Genomic DNA, 18,303 nt, shown 5'->3' on the forward strand with positions numbered 1-18,303 from the left:
ATTTTAGGTTTTTTTTTCTCACAAATTTCAGTGATTTCCTCCTCATGTCATCCAAACTGATCATGTTGGCTTCTGTTTAATGTGGCTGCTTCTACTAAGTGACAGAGGAATTGATGGCAAAATGGCACAGAATTTGATTGGACGGCCAAACTTTGGTGTTGAAAACAAAAGCATTTTCTCCACATTTTTAAAAAATGATTTTTATTTTGCTAGGCTAAATATACTCTATTTTATGGTCATTTGCATTTAGCACTAAATTCATGCAAAAAAAGAATTAAATGACCACTAGAGAAAGAGGATGCACTTTATTTTGATGGTCCACTTTAGACATTCTACTAATATAAGTAACTCTGCAACTACATGTCAACTAACTCTTGTTAGAGTACTAGTAGACTGTTATGGTTATGGTTATGGGTGGTGGGGTTCGGGTTTGTAGTTGACATAGTTGCAAAGTTACTTATTGTCAGTAGAATGTCTGTTGGGAAGCATCAAAATAAAGTGTAAGCAGATATTAAGCAGACAGTTTACTAACACACTAATGAGAGTTAGTTGACATGTAGTTGCAAAGTTACTTATAGTTAGTAGAATGTCTAAAGTGGACCATGATCATTGACCTAAAGTGTTACAGAGAAAGATGTTTACGGCATATGTTGTCAAGCATAATGCACAAAAGTTGCACCAGAATGAACAATAATGTAATTGTTGCATTGGAAATGAAAGCCTTAGCGTAAGTTCTGCCAGGAAGACTCAATTGTTACGTCACTTATTACCTTCTCATCTAACCAATCGTGTTCTAATACTTATAGTATAAAAGATCGGTACTTACACATGTCTGAGTTCGCAGATGCTGATGCCTACATTCCCCTCCATCCTCCCCACCTCCACCAGGATGGTTCCTTCCCCTCCATCCTCCCCACCTCCACCAGGATGGTTCCTTCTCCTCCATCCTCCTCACCACCACAAGGATGGTCCCTTCCCCTCCATCCTCCCCACCACCACCAGGATGGTTCCTTCCCCTCCATCCTCCCCACCTCCACCAGGATGGTTCCTTCCCCTCCATCCTCTCCACCTCCACTAGGATGGTCCCTTCCCCTCCATCCTCCTCACCACCACCAGGATGGTCCCTTCCCCTCCATCCTCCCCACCTCCACCAGGATGGTTCCTTCCCCTCCATCCTCTCCACCTCCACCAGGATGGTCCCTTCCCCTCCATCCTCCTCACCACCACCAGGATGGTCCCTTCCCCTCCATCCTCCCCACCTCCACCAGGATGGTTCCTTCCCCTCCATCCTCCCCACCTCCACCAGGATGGTCCCTTCCCCTCCATCCTCCTCACCACCACCAGGATGGTCCCTTCCCCTCCATCCTCCCCACCTCCACCAGGATGGTTCCTTCCCCTCCATCCTCCTCACCACCACCAGGATGGTCCCTTCCCCTCCATCCTCTCCACCTCCACCAGGATGGTTCCTTCCCCTCCATCCTCTCCACCACCACCAGGATGGTCCCTTCCCCTCCATCCTCCCCACCTCCACCAGGATGGTTCCTTCCCCTCCATCCTTCTCACCACCACCAGGATGGTTCCTTCCCCTCCATCCTCCCCACCTCCACCAGGATGGTTCCTTCCCCTCCATCCTCCCTACCTCCACCAGGATGGTCCCTTCCCATACCTCCCAGGGGGTCGGCTGCGCCCCTGCCTTCGTCTTCAGGCAGGAAATGCAGAATTCGTACCCTCGGGTTGCAAGTTACGGACGAGGCCTACGCCAAAGAACTTTATATCATAATACTTGCTTGCTAGGCTGTTAATAAATGCATACTCGTTACGTTATTTTGCCTCCCGAGTCATTCTGGTAGAACTGTTTGTTCTCATATGAGCAACCACATCATCTATAATCCTGCACAGAAAGCATTAATATGCTGCTTTATTTATTTCAGGATTCCATTAAAGTTCACGAAGGACTCCCAGCTTTAAAAACATTATGAGGCTCTAAAGACGCCACAAAAGGATTGAGAGCAAAAACAACAATCTAAAGCACCAGTAAAAAAACAAAAAAACATCATCCTCCAAAAGTTTACTTAAACATGGCTCTCCCATTTGAATCTAGGTCTCATGAGCCATTTAACCTGTCTGAGATAATTGCATCAGATTTCATTCATCAATAGACCCGTGAGCTTTGAAAAGCGTTTCTTCATTAAAGTGGAGCAGATTGAGTTTGGCCTAACACTGCTCTGCTCTACTGCCCAGACACAATGACACACAGAAGCGATAGACATATCCTCAAAAGCATTGAGAGGAATTTCTTAAGGCTATCATGAAAAGATTCATTTAGATTTTGGCTTACATTGGGACCAAGGTTTTAGTATTTCAGATAACTTGAGATCTTGCCATGGAAACCTTTTGACTGATATCTTAGCCTTTATTTGAACAGGGATTGAAAAAAAAATCATTCATGTTGGTTACAGGGGAGGCCAAGGCTAATTGTCACAAAGGCTATATCTAAGTAATTTTATTCATTTGATTAATATTTTATTAATTAAATTCTGTAGCAATGGCTTTTGTATGTATCAAACATTTAATTTGTTTAGTGTGTGTGTGTGTGTGTGCGCGTGTGTGTGTGTGTGTGTGTGTGTGTGCATGCGTGCCTGTGTGTGTGTGTGTGTGTCAGTCATCCAAACTAAAATTATAACATTTATAACAGACGGCTCTGTGTGAGTGGTATTTAATGCCATTAATAGTTTTTTGTTTCCTAATTGTTTAGCTGTTAAAGGGACCATTTACGCGACGTTTACAACAACAACAAAAAAACTTTTTATGTGCTTCGGTTGTTAATTTGAAACATGAAAACGTGATTTAAAGTCAAGATTTTGAAAACAATGCCATTATCGTCTCTGTGTAAACTACAAAAACACAAATTTGTGAAAAGAGTGACGTCATGCGCATGTGTATTACGTGTTCAATCTATAGGTATATATAATACTGTTTTTAGTCGTCTTCGTGGAACCATGTAAACAGGGACCGTTTTGACAACTTTGTCGTCTGTACGCGAAAAACGCAGTACATCGTTGTCATGTAAACACTCTAATTTTTGTTTCTTGGCAGCTTCCATTGTGACAACTTACCCCATGTATTGTAAAAAGATGTCACGCTATACAAAAGGTCAACTGTGTTCCAATGAAATGTTTCATTTTTCTTCCAAAAGTCTGACAACTAGCCCCAGTCTCCCTTATTTTCCTCTTATGAGATGGATTGTGAGACACATTAAATAGAAATACAATGTCATGATAAAACAAAATGCACATTTTACATGGTAAAACATTCCTTGCCTTTCCTGAGAAAGCAACAGAGAACAAATTTCAAGAATGTGCAATGTTAATTCCGATGGAAACAGCTATCGATGGCTTTTGTCCACAAATTAAACTGAGCTCTAGATTGGGATTAGCTAATGAGCAAACAGAGAGCAATTTCAGACTGCAGCCGGAATTGCTGTTATTTTAAAAGAACCCATTTTATTTGAAGGCTGTGCTTGATCAATTTTGAATAATAACTCTCCTCCAAACTAAATAAACCTAGCCATAATTGCTTTCGCAAATCAATTAAGTTTGTTTGAACGCGAGCCAAAAGGAGGACCAAGGGACTTTCATTGAGCGTTAAAGCTACGCTAGCTCAGGCTAATCTCAAAGACACTCGGTCCCTTTCCGCAAGTGCGCATCCCACTTCCCGCGGAGTGAAAGTAATCTATGAACACATGCGCGCACACACACACACACACACACGCGGCTCTGCTCCGATTAGCATTGTCTTTCTCTGCCAATTTTTGTATCCCTTTAGTAAATATAGTGCCTGCATGTTTATGTTGTCAGCATAAATAGCATAAAATGCTCAGAAAAAACTAAACAGCGAGCATCTTGTGTTCTTATTCCCGACCGCCTCGTTTCCTTTTTATTGACGGATTGTTTGCTATAATCAGCTTTTCTGTCTTAAGCATCAAAAATCTATGCAATCCGAACGTTTGCTTGTCTAAACGTAATGTCGGTCACTCATATCTGGGCTTCATCGATCGCTGCTCAGAATCAATCCTTGGCAAGCAGATATTTCCAGGAGAAATCCTTCACTTTGATTCTCTTCAGGCTTGCCTGCTCGGTTGAGATCATCTGCTGCTGTCCTTAAATCACGTCCTAAAGTGCTGATCCGCACACTTGTGCTGAACATGTCAACCATCTCAACAAAGCCCCGACGCTGAATATCAGAACTCACGCTGAATGCACAAGTGAGAGGTAAATTGAGTTACAATGTTTTACATAAATATAGAATTAACACATAAAAGGACTTACACAGCACAGCTGATGATCTGCAACAAAGGGCACCCTGTCTATGCCTTGTAAGCATGAAGATTTGCATCCACTACTCGGCGTTTAAACACAACGTTTAATCGTTCAAAAGGCCCCTGGTCATATTATTTAGGCTGACTGGGGTTAATACTATGACCATATATTTAATCATTGCATCCATCTCCAAAACAATACAACTACTGAGGGAAAACGGACAGGTTTGTGGACTGGGAAAGGTCTTAAGCCATACTTAAGCAATAAGATATGAAATGCTAATTATATACTGTATTCTACCGTTCAAAGGTCTGTGGCCACATGATTATTTAATGTTTTTGAAAGTCTCTTATGCTCACCAAGGCTGCATTTATTTGATCAAAAATGTATTAAAAAGCTATATTGTGAGATATTATTCAAATTTAAAATAACTGTTTTCAATTTTAATATATTAAAATGTATTTTATTCTTGTAATGACAAAGCTGAATTTTCAGGATCTTTACTCCAGTCTTCAGTGTCACAACCATAGACTGTAAAAAAAGATGGACGATGCCCCTTTGCTCTCTTCCATTGATGAGAACTGAAGCCGCCAGTGTCCCGATATGGCGCTGACATATTGGAACTTGAGTCTGCGCAGTAGCGATCTCGGGACCAGACCTGCGCAGAAGTGAGCAGGAAGTAAAGCCGCAAAATCAACGTTCCGCCCTCACTCTCGCAGAATGCACTCAGGGAGAGAGGATTCTGCACACTTTTTAAAAAATTGATTGCAGTACGACAAGAGGCTTGTTAAAATAAAGTAAATACAATCTCCTCAGTCCTCCGAAGATCCCGGAAAAAATGTCCGTTGGTGCTTCAGTGACTACTTCGCTCGAGAACCTGTCAATCATGACGTTACAACACCGCATCACGTAACTAACTAAAAACCAACTTATTTTTGAAACAGACACTTGAACTTACATCAGCGTGATAAAAACGACAGCAAATGAAAGAAACCACCTTTGGAAAAAAGATATTTGAAGTGTAATTTAATTGTTTAGTTGGTCTCACGTCCCGTTGAATAACACGGGGAGGCGGGGCTTATGACCTATACTAGGACCAGCCACCGGGGGGGCGATCGAGACGTTTTGGCTTCACTTTTCAGGGCTTGTGCGGCACGCTTGGTCACAACATGATCCTTCAGAAATCATTCTATTAAGACACATTTGCTATTATTATCAATGTTGAAACATTGCTGCTTAATATTTTGGTGGAAAAAAAAAAAATAGTCAAACAAAGACATTTGCTTTACTGTTTTCCACCCCCCTTTTTTTTCTACCACAAGGAGCATTTGGAGTTCCCAAAGGCACAGAGAAGGTACATGCTGATAGTGATCAAGGCCTGTAGGGCAAGATGCTTGTACTTTGGGGGTCTAAAAGTATTGACATGTCACAACTTTAGTACAATGAGGGAAGTTGTAATTATCTGATTGGTCAGTTTGAATGTCTCACAGTTGGGTTAAAGTCACATGGTCAGGAAAGGATAAAACAAGATTGAAACTGTTGCTCTGGCTCTTTTATGCTCTGGCTCTCTTATTCTCTGGGTCCATTTCTTGGGACTCTCTCTCTTTACCTCCTCTTTCCTCTTACTCTCTCTCTCTCTCTCTCTCTCTCTCTGGTAACATATATGCCAGCCCGTTCTCATCCTAGGGCGTCATATATTGACGCTTTTGACATTTCGTCGACATCGAACGCACATGGCACCCTTTAGCGTCAATATGAGACGCAGATAGAAATGGGCCAGAAGGCGCCTCCTAGTGGTCTAACCCTAACCCTACACTAGACCTAAACCTACCCATAACCGAACAAAGCTCTGTGCGTGTCATATTGACGCTAAAGGGTGCCATGTGCGTTCAATGTCGACGAAATATCAAAAGCGTCAGTATATGACGCCCAAGGATGAGAATGCGTTGTATATGCTGAGTAAGATTAATGGTATAAGTTATCATCATCTCATACATCTATTCTGTAACTATTTTAAGTGTAACCATAACCATATTTTGTCATGAACCTTTTCAATTACAAATAATGTTCTAAATGGTTTTGATTTGGTATTGACTTTGAAGTGCTACCTATTGAAATACAATATTGTCACTCTCTATAGCAACGCTCTCCCACATATTAAGCTATTGTAGCTTATTTCCGCCGTTGGTACAGTATAAGTGGCAGTGGGTGGAATAGACAAGAAATGTACAGTTTTCTACCACCTTGCGAATAACATTTCTTTAGACATTCGGCAGTCTTGCAGCTTGAACCACTGCAGGAAATCCACCCTTACACAGTGCAAAATAATGTGTGCAAATTGTACTGTCAACATTAACGATTACAGCTTATGAACAATTGCAAAGGTCATTTAATTGACACATCCTGAACTCTAGAGAAAATCCCACTCATAAAGCCAACATATTTATGTCTTTTACTCATAAATACAGTGTCTTCTTTAGTTCCTAAATGAATCCATGTTATTGAACAAATCGACTGAATGAATGATTCAATGACTCACTCACAAGGACAGTCACCTGTCGTCACCTACTGGCGAATCGATGTAACCTGCAGAAAGAGTCACTGAAACCCCCCCACCACTAACACACAGACAGACAGTCTGTCTGGAACAAACACATACAAGCTACGTGATACAAACAGTGAAGAGTCCATGTTGTATAATGCAGATTTTAGCACCCCATGAATGCTGAACTGACCAATCAGCATCCAGGACTGTAAATGTCCATTTAATAGTGTTTTTTTGTTTGTTTTTTTTACATGCTGATATTCATTCAGGTGCAGACGTGCAAACAGAAATGCCAGAGAGACCTGCACTGATCTTGCCTGCATCTCACCAAACTCAAGTGCACTCAAGGACATGGACAAAAAATACTAAAAGACTTGATATCAATGCAGTACAACAGTGCCCATTGTACTCAATACCACAATAGATACTAAACAGAAATGCAGTGTGTGTGTTTGTGGGAGGGTGGGTGATGCACATGTATTTTAAGCATGCAGTGTAGCATGCAGTAGTATGTGTGTGCAGTGCAAAAGGAATAATATTAACCAAAATGTCTAAAAATATCAGATTCCTCGCATGCGTCAGCCAGTATTTACTAACAAAGCAAACATTCAACTAAGGTTTAATTATGTTTGACCTTGTCATGCAGTGTGAGGAAGTGTAAATGTGTAGAGGGACGTCCAGAAGCATGGAGGTACTCTACCTGCTTGATGCTGCGGCTCACCTGGGCAGGTGGCAGTGTTGTTGCAGAGTCGGTTTTCCCTCAGCGGGCCACTGCAGAGGGTCCCGTACGGAGAGGATACACACGAACGAGAACGAACCTGCCAACCTTGCCCACATGTCAGTGAACACACGCTCCACTGAGACCACTCCTCCGCTGCTGGGTCACCTACAAAACACGAGATGGAGAGAAAAGCAAAATCTTGAAAATCCTGACACAGACAGAAAGCAAAGACTTTAAGAAAGTTAAAAAAAAACAAGGTCAACGTTAGTCCAGAAGGGTTATGCTTCATTGCCACCTTCAATAAACTAGAAAAGCATTTCCAAATATTCACAAAAACCTCATGAACATCCTTTTGGTCTTCTAAAAGGTGTTGCAAGGTCGGTGGCAGCCGTATCTGAATGTGACGGGTGGGAATATGTCAGTCATTTTTTTTTTTTTTTAAAGCTGTGTCCTTGGATAGAGGCAACATCACAAAATGAATGGACAAATCAAATTAATTGCACGTCTTGTAATCGCATTACATCTTCGTTTGCATGTGATGAGTCAGAGCTTAGCCTTATTTGCGGAGCGGATGGGTGGAGAATAGAGGGTAGGGGGCTGATGGGGACAGGAATGCCGTCGGGAGTTTACGCACATACGTTTTCTGTCACAGAGATGGATGCTGAAAAGGGGAAAATGTGGGATGCCACTTACTTCAAGATGAGAACATTCACATACTTTATAAAATTATTTTGATTTAAAAACAAAAAAACATATATTATTATATATAATATAATATTTTATATTACTTTAAAATTTATAACACATTTTACAATATATTATTTATATTTATTTAAAATATGTCATATTCTTTTCTATTATATTTATACTTTTATACACATATACTACCACTCAAACATTTGGGTTCAGCAAGATTTTTTGCTTTTAATTTAAAGAACTCTCTTATGCTCAAAATACAGTAAAAACAGTAATATTATGAAATATTTTTTTCAACTTGAAATAGCTGATTTCTGTTTTAATATGTTTTTAAATGTAATTTATTCCTTTGATGACAGCATCATTACTCCAGTCTTCAGTGTCACATGATCATACAGAAATCATTCTAATAGGCTGATTTGGTTCTCAAGAAACGTTTCTTATTATTATCAATGCTGAAAACAGTTGTGGTGCTTAATATGTTGGTGGAATCTGTGATACTTTGTTTTCAGGATTCTTGGTTGAATAGAAAGTTCCCTTTTCTCTTGAATAACACCAAAGCGCTGTCCACTGATATGCAATTCAGCTAAACAATGACTTGCGGAACAATAATGTGATTATTTCCAATAATAAGAGTAAGGACTTCATCACAGTAAGATGTTTACATGACACAAGCAAACCTCTTTACTCCTGTTTACATGCAATTTCATTATTTTGATTTCTCGAATTGTGGTTATTTTTACCGGCATTATTCACATACCCCAATGCACAGCACAAACGATGAATTCACATTCAGTAGGTGTTACTGGCCACTATACATACGACAAATGCAAAACACATTTCTATGGATGTATTGGATTTTTTTCAACACCTGTTTTCGATCATCAGTATACTGCATTATATTCATGTCGCACAATGTTGTCAACATAAGTTTAATCAGCAACCCAAAAATGCGATGCCTTCTTTACCGCTATGTTTAAGAATCTGCGCATACGTCAGAAGAACATGAACACTTTGGTCAGAGTGGAACATTGAAGTGTTTACATGCATGTTTATTGCGTTTAAAATTAGCATACGCCACGTTTTACTATGATTATGGCCCTGACCTTAACTGTATTTGATCAAACTATTGTGTTTACATGAGGTAAAGTTGTATTATGAGGGAGCATGCAAATGTAGTTATTGACAGTAGATGGGATTCACCTGTCTGGGCCTGGAACACACCCGGCTGGTCAGCTGATCGCGGCCTTTGCGTCTTCACCTTCTGCTCATCATCGTCAGGTTCTGGATACACACACAAATACATTCATAAATAAAAATAATTTCAACCATGACAACTCTCTGAATAGTTTTAGCATGTCATTGAATATGGCGATATATTTGGTCTTGGCAGACTAGATAGTTGTGCATGAATTTTGAACAATCCCGTTCTTGTCTTAGGATTTTGATGAACTTTTTTGATCCACTGTGTGTATATATATATACATAAATATGAACCACATGCGGTCACAACTGTGCATATATCAGCTATTTTATAAGCTTCAAATGTGACTCATCCAATCAGGTTTTAGAGTGGAAAGCATCCATAAAATCCAGTCAGAAAATGCTGCTACACGATGCACTCTTTATTAGTATGGAACTGATGCATACGGTTGTACAATCACAAATGCTAAAGCTCACACATACTATTAGAGCTGTTTTACATTTGCACAATAATATTAGACATATCTGCAGGAGCTTCCTCTTGCCCTTGAATTAAATGTAAATCTCTCCATTGTGTGAGGAACATTTTAAGTTTGCTGCTGCAAACCTCCTCTTGTAGCAGCTCCTGAAAAAACCTACATAAGCCAACAGAGACCTGCCACCAAAGTGCTTTCTATATCTGGCCTGGTCCTCGGGCACATGAAAATCCCTCATAATGTGAACACACACTCATGACAGCATATATTTCTACTCCTCGCTCAGATGAACCTACCTGCCCCCCAAAAAGTGAAGTTTAGTGGAAAGTGGATAATTCCCTGTCTACTTTGCTGAATGTAAGTCTTTAAATGAGCACATTCAGTATGTAGTGCCAAAAGTCCTTAAACAAACCAAATTAATCCCAGGGATTAATTTTCTTTGACACCTGAATCTAAAATAGGAGTGCTTTTTTTTATAATATATTTATTAATGGGTGTTTTTGCTTAGTTTTTTGGAAAGAACAAACCTCACCTTTGCACCCTTGTTCAATCTAAGGCTGATTAACCAACATTAAATATAAATGAGGGAGGGCATATCAAAGTAATTAGCATAATACATATCCAAATCATTTACCTATAAGGGCTTCCACACAACCTCTACTGAACAATCACTGCCTAAAAATAGTTATGTATGCAGTTATGTATGAGCTATGCATGGAGCAATGTTTTATGTTTGCTCTTTTAACACTGAATCTGTTTGTCTCTAATGCATAGAATGTTCAGCGCACGGCACTCTCTTCTGATTGGTCGGCTTGACCTTTTGCTCTGAGTGCGTGAAAAGATGAACTGAGTGGGTTGCTAATAAATTCCACAGGCATAGACAGGAAAGAAGGAATTTCCATAAGATGGGGCAGGAAGAACCAAAGGAAGAAAACACTACAAAACAAGTGGATCTTTAGGCTCTTTCTAAATTACCACGAGCGTTTAAGGATACTTAGAAGAATTCGCAATCAGGAAACACATCCTCAACATGAATTTAAGAATAAATCTTCCTTTTGGGAGGCATGATTTATACTTTAGAGAGATCCTACATCCAATGCTAAATTCATCTTAGTCAAGATGCAGAGAAAGAAGCTCCCCATAGACTGCATTTCCATTATTCCTAGATACTATTGTTAAGATATAAATGCATTTGAATAAGGACACAAAACAGTTGACCTGCATTTAAAACCAAATGCTTCAAAAATAGATTAAATATACAGAGAAAAGTTTAAACTTTGTGTGCTTTTAATATAATGATGAGTAATGCTCCATATTTTCAAAAGACAGAATTGAACAGAATGCAAGTCTCGACACAAACTTTAACTTGACACAGCTTCTTGAAAATGCAACACTCATAGTGAGATGGTCAAATAACATTGTGAAACACTAAGCAGCATCGAAAGACACCAATTTACATGTGTATGGCTGTAGCAATGGTGCTTTAAATGAGAATATATATATATATGTGTGTGTGTGTGTGTGTGTATATATGTATGAGATATGTATCTCGCTGAAGTATAAATCATTGCCTCCCAAAAGGAAGATTTTTCTTAAAGGGGAACTATGCAGTTTTTTTTAGCTTAATTTACCTTAACTGAACAGCTTCGGAGTATTGGAATGGTCATATGACTTTTTTCGGGTTGAATGGTGGTCCTCTCGCACCTCCCTAGCGCCTGTGAGCGGAAAAACCACCCTTGCAACTTTGGGCCAGCGGAACGCCGGCCTCAGCGTCAGGAAGTATCGCGTGATATCAGGTCTTGCGATGTAACGAATTGCTTCACGGCACTGCACACATACACTATCTAAACATTTATATGCTAGCCTTCTGTGTATCATGCATACCTCAGTGGACATGGCTCCGTGCGTTCGCCGGCTTCTTTGAAAACAAATGCACATGACCAGAGGGAGAAGATGGGAGGGGGGTGAGTCGCCAACGAGTTTTGACGACAGTGTTGTCAAATATCTATTCCGAAGCTGTAGGGGGAGCTCTATAGAGAAACCCCCGAGCAAAAAGAAAACAGCAAAGAAATTGCCAAAACTGCATAGCGCCGCTTTAAATTCATGTTGAGGATGTGTTTCCTGATTGCAAATTCTTCTAAGCATCCTTAAACGCTCGTGGTAATTTAGAAAGAGCCTAAGAGAATCCACTTGTTTTCTAGTGTTTTTTTCCTTTGGTTCTTCCTGCCACATCTTATGGAAATTTCTTATTTCCTGCCTATGCCTGCATATATTGTATACAGTTTACATTTGTGTGGAAGAAGCTAAAGACAGAAGCTAAAGGGTATAAGACTGTATGAAAAAAAGAAAACAAAGAGAGAAGAAACTGTGGGAAAGAAAAACATACAGTACAGTATAATAAAGGGAGACAAGCATTTGTTAGCAAAGAGGGCTGCATCACATACGTTGGAGCGCATGGGATGGATGGATACTCTAGAGACTTCCCCCCCCCCGTTGGCTCTGTCAAACAGACCTGATTACCAGCGCTTCCCGCAGGGCCAGTGTTAATACGCTTATGATAGCTCAGACGTGCACGCAGACGATCACACTAATTTACTCTGTCACGGAAAAGACAATAGTGGTGTCAGGAAAGGCGGGGGATTGTTTCTGCTCGCTTTTTGTATCTCACTCCTACGCCTCCCTTCGTTCTGCCTCTCCTCTGCGTCTGTTTTTGTACCTTGGGTCTTCGCCACTGTCTCCATTCGGCTGGGGGTGAAGACAGCGGTTCAGTAAGACAGAGATAAAATAAACACGTTCTTTAACGTATCAGACACACATTCTGGGTTGAAGGATACCTTTTGACCTCTTATGTCTTTGATTAATGCACATTTCTTTACAGTCAATGTTGATCAGTTGGATTAATTCTTAAAAATAAAAATCTTACTGACCTCAAACTTTTGAACGGCTGTGTAAAAATAAAAGCCAATAAATGGGAAATCATAAAGATAAAAAATAAATATATTAAAAATAAATAAAATTATGAACTAAACAATAATTTAAGGTGAATTTAGGCATCACACTCACCATTATAATATGCTACTACATGATTTTTGGTTGAATTAACCCTTTAATCTTTTTGAAAAATGCCTTTTCTATATGTTTGCATTATATATACAAATGCTAAATATGATGTTTCCTCGAGGGACTGCCACGACAGAGTGAATAAAAGATCAGTTCTGGTGAATGATAGTGGAGGGCACTTCAGCAAACCGGTGAGTACTGGAGTTAGCATTAAGCTAACACGCCGCTTAGCCATTGTTTGTTTACGCTCTCGTTTCCAGAAGTCAGATGCTAGTTCTGGCTTCTTGATGACATCACGCACATCGTTAAAGACATCAAGCAGTAATTGGTCGGGAAGCAACGTGTAGTCTGACATGTTTCTTGTCCACGACACAACAAGAATTTAGGTAATAAATCAGTTCACATAATCTGACACGTCTTTATCATAACAGACAAAAATTACAGTATTCGCCTCAGCTTCTTCTCCGACTCCATCTGTATTCTATTCCCAATCTGAAACTCAGTCACATGGTAAAGCAGGATTCTCTAGAGATCTCGCTGGAGCAGTGGTGTGTGTAACCAGTCTAAAAGTCCAGCGCGCTAAACAGATGTTGATTATCCTGGGACGTCGTCTGTACATTTCCCCTTGAGAGACAACTGTACTTATTTCCACCATCCGGTGTGTGTGTAAGTGTGTGTGCGCATGTATTTGATGCTAGCCCTTTAAGCACTAAATGAGAGGTTGAATTATCTTTCCACCACTCTCACAGCTTGTTCTTGGAAGCCGGAAATGAATTTAAGCGTTTAGCTCAAATTGAAGCCATTTAATTAAACGGCCTTGTGGTGTGTCTGTATTACTCACTTGGGTTCAAGTAAAGCTTAGTGTGCTGAACATCCGCACGCATTCATCCGAAACAATCAATACTGAGCTTGGGTGTTTAAAGACGCTAACTGCATCCATCAGTAAAGCCAAACCTGGTTTACATTAGGCATGGGTCTAGTCGAGAGAGGTCAGCAAGTTTTTACTAATATATTAAAATTATTGTCAACACCGATGAGTCAACACTTATTTTAACAATGCAGCCGATAACATCCATGGCTGATAGTGAATTTCTACTACTTTGTCTAAATAAATTAAAAATAAACTACGGAAACTAAAATTCATTATTTTAAATGCTATAAGTGAATTTAGTCATCACAACATTATAATGTACAGTACGAAAATGGATATTCATTTTAAGGTTTGCTAAAAATGTAAGTGTTATTAATTACATTTTTATTAATTACTGTACTTTAATTACCGAATCATATTTGAGGCCTGATCAACTTGACCAAAACTTTGCTGAAAAGTCTACTACGCATCTTCTGTCGTCTGATTGATAATTTATCCTTTTTTTTAGCAAGTAAAATGGCTTTTAGTTGATTTGTAAAAAATCATATTGCATTGCATTATATGTTCTGCCCACCACAATAAAAATACACACACACACACACACACACACACACACAAAAACCCACAATAGACATTTCATCATAAAACTAATTAAATACCATCTTACTAAGACATATTATTGGCAGATATAGAGTGACAACTTATATTTAAATGTATTTCTGATATACTGTTATAATTGAAATGACAATTATATTACAAACTGTCAGAACATATCATACTTTTTGGCCATATACATTTAATATTATTTGATCATATAAATTGAGGTGTTTCTTCTTTTTTTTTACCTCAACTCAACATTCTTCTATATCATACTACATGACTCTGATGTACCAAATATGATACTCAAAAGAAAAACATACACAAACATATTGTCTAGGTTACTATCATTATATTCAAATATGTCAGGCTTGACATAGTTAAGAGGCGTCTGAAGTTAAAATAATTTGTATTATGATGTTTATTGTATTAGCACAAGACCACATTGTTCCATCCAGCTGTTTTTGAACAAACATCATATGTAAACACATCCTAAGAAATGTGTCTGTTCTGTCAAGTGAACCTGATATTGAAAACGCATGCTACACTGCACATCCTTATTTTAGTGCACAAAAGAATCTGTTTGTGTATTTTGGTAATGCTTTGTAAAAAAGTACATCTGGAAGTAAACTAAAACACTTAGCTTTGAAACAAAACCACAGAGGCACCATACCAGCCGGTTCGACATAAAACAGATGTAGCAGAAGAAAAATCGGCAGCAGCATCAGCAAGCGAATCTATCAGCACGGCATGACAGCGATGCATCTCCAGCAGAAGCCTGACACCCCACAGCAACATCAACAACTTTAAAACCCCAACAATTCACTTCACATCCTTCCTCTCCAGCTCTCCACGGAGTTCTGCGAGTGGTAAATACGACCTGTCCATCAGCCTCCGGTAGGGGTGGACAGTTATTATAACAAGCATCTATCTATTCACAACTGTCATGAAGGTACAAATAAAGAGAAAGTAATACAAAAGCCTTAGTTCAGCAGACTGTGCTGGGCCTCCCCCATAAAACAATTATGATAGGAACTCAGAGTGCTGCAATGGGATTTAGAGCTAGACAGGCTATAGAAACGGGCATAGAGAATCAATAGAAATGGAAAATGGAAAAAAGTACAACTTTGGATTATTGACATTTCTCAGGTTCTCTAAGGCTTAAAAAAGTATCTAAAATGAATAATTCAACCGACTTGATGTTTTTCACTGAAATTCGTGACATTCGCCCTATACCTCACCTCATGCATGAGAGTCCATGAGCGATGTTAGATCAGAGATCAAATCTTTCTTTTGAGTAAGATCTTTTCAATGAATCGGTTAATCCAGTTCACATGTACTAAATGATTCTTTCACAAATCTAACTGATTAGGTTCTTTGAGTTCAAGCCCAAAGACTCAAATTATTCAGTCACAGTACTTAATAACTTATTGGAAGGGAAGATTATCATGAATAACAACAAGAATTTCTTACAGTTTCTCAAGCAAAGCTAATCAGAAGACGTTGGACAGCGGATACGAGTCATTTGATCCACTTTCATGATACTTTTATGGTGCTTTTGGTCCTTTTTGAAGCTTAGAAGCTTCAATGCTCATTCATGATAATTGCATGACAAAGCAATCAGAACAGTCTTTAGAGATGAACTATTGTGCCTTTTCAACATTCTTTAGTGCATACTGTTGCTGTTTAAGCATGAAAAAGTTCTGCAAAGTTACAAAGCACAAAGTTACTCCAAAGTGAGTTATTCTCTATATCAGTGTCACTGTTTCTGAACTCCCTGAAAACGCCTCCATTGTAGTCTTGAGTTTTCTTCCTGGAATGTCCACGTAACAATATTCCTCATTTAAATAATTCCCGCCCAAGGCATATGCAAAATAAAGGGGTGTGACATTTCCAATACACTCGAAGCGGTTAACCAATCACAACACATTTGTCCAGCCAACCAATCAGAGCACATTGCGATTTGAAGAAGGAGGGGCTTCATAGAGACAGGAACTAAACAGAGCTTTACTGACAGACTGGGAGGCGAGATGCTGCAACAATGTAAAAGATGTGAAAAATAAGGTGTTTTTTTTAACATTCAAGCATGAAACCCTATTCTAGTAGACCCCCAAAACAAAATCAAGACTGACAAGTCCATAAAATACTGATTTTTTTTTTTCTTTTTTTTCTCAAATTCTTGTTGACATGAAGAAATCTGTTTCTAAGCGCTTACACGTATGCTTTTGATATGTGTGTTCTTGTGGATTAATTTTAATGTGGGTTTGTTACAAACTATTATTTGGCTCTACTTAGTCACTGAATCTGTGATTTGTATCTGTGCCAAAGTGTGTGTGTGTGTGTTCACATATCCTTGCTGTGGCGATTCCATCTGACTCAGTGAGCCACACAAATGAAGTGATTTACGCCGCCTTCCTGCCCACATCTCTCTCTTCTGACTACCAATGTTTTATGCACAAACGTCCCCAATCCCTGAGTGTGTGCATGAGTGCATGTGCGCACACGGCTATTTATGACTATACACTTCAACACGTGTGACCCACTCGGCACAGTTATAGTTGTGTCTTTATGTATGCATGTATCTCCTTGTCAACATAAAATTATGCGGTCAGGGCCAAGTCTACAATGTGAATTTGTTATTGCAAATATATGTCTAAGCTTGTGTGTGTGTGTGTGTGTGTGTGTGTGTGTGCATATACGCGTCAAGGAGGACTATAATTGTCATGCTGTGTAATTCATACACTTGCAGGAAGCAAGATCCAAAGAAAGTTTATTTTAATACACCAACTAAAATACAGGAATTCGTAGGAGAAAGCATTAAACAACAACTAAACACGACTAATACTGGAACGAAGACTATCTCAAACTGAGGGCTTATACAGCAAACAGAGGGTGAAACTAACTAGATAAGTAATTAACAGACAAGAAGATTCACAAAGAAACTCAAAAATGAACAGAACAGTGAAACAGATCAAACATCAAATCTCAAAACGTAACAATAGGCAACAGACAGGGGAACAAATATTTGCAATGAACTGATATTAAAATCCTGGTATATAGAGTTATGGCCAATGACCGATAAATGCCCAGTATTAAAATCTATGAAATTTTATTTTAATAAATGACAAATAAAACTAGAACATATAGACTTAAACTTTAAATAAAACTTAAAAACCTACAAACACAATTAAATCAATAGTTTTAAATGCTACAAGTAAATTTAGACACTATACAGGCATGTTCACACCAAGGACGATAATTATAAAGTTTTAATAAACATTCTAATTTTATGAGAATAGGGAAGTTCACACCACAGGTATAATGATAACCACACAGATAAATTATATCATTGGAATGACACAGAATGATTTTTTTTCCAGCTGATGAACAATAAAAAAATGTTGTTAGCATCAGAATCCACCCAACTTTAAACATTTTGAGCTTGTTAATAAAGTGAATATAGAGATATGTATAGTTATCTTGTTGTGAATGTAACTTAGAACGTTATAATATGCAGTACGAAACCTGGATATTCATTTTGAGATTTAATAAATATATAAAATTATTGGTATTTGTACAGGTTAAGATTAGAGCTAATCTAAATGTAAAAGCCATACTGACCAATATCCATATTGGAAAAAAAAAAATCTATTATACACAATTATACACTGTAAAACATTATATGATCAATAAGTTATGACAACATATGTTTTTATATTGATTTAACTCATCAAAATAAGCTAAGCATCTTTTTTTATGTTACATAAGTTTTATAAATGTATGAGTTACTCTCAGTTTCCAGCGAAGTATCCAGC

The 18,303-nt window shown here is 38.7% G+C and overlaps 1 protein-coding gene across 1 annotated transcript in view; it reads right to left on the bottom strand.

Annotated features, from left to right (window-relative positions):
• adgrb2 (adhesion G protein-coupled receptor B2) overlaps positions 1–18,303 on the bottom strand; it is a 295,002-nt gene that overhangs the window by 141,216 nt on the left and 135,483 nt on the right. Inside the window, exons 3-4 of the mRNA XM_084131293.1 lie at positions 9,485–9,565; positions 7,565–7,750 (exon numbers count right to left, since the gene is read on the bottom strand). Of these exons, the coding sequence (XP_083987419.1) occupies positions 7,565–7,750; positions 9,485–9,565 (267 nt within the window). The remainder of the gene's footprint in view (positions 1–7,564; positions 7,751–9,484; positions 9,566–18,303) is intronic.

This window comes from Abramis brama, assembly GCF_963993115.1.
Source record: "Abramis brama genome assembly, chromosome: 12".
Lineage (NCBI taxonomy): Eukaryota > Metazoa > Chordata > Actinopteri > Cypriniformes > Leuciscidae > Abramis > Abramis brama.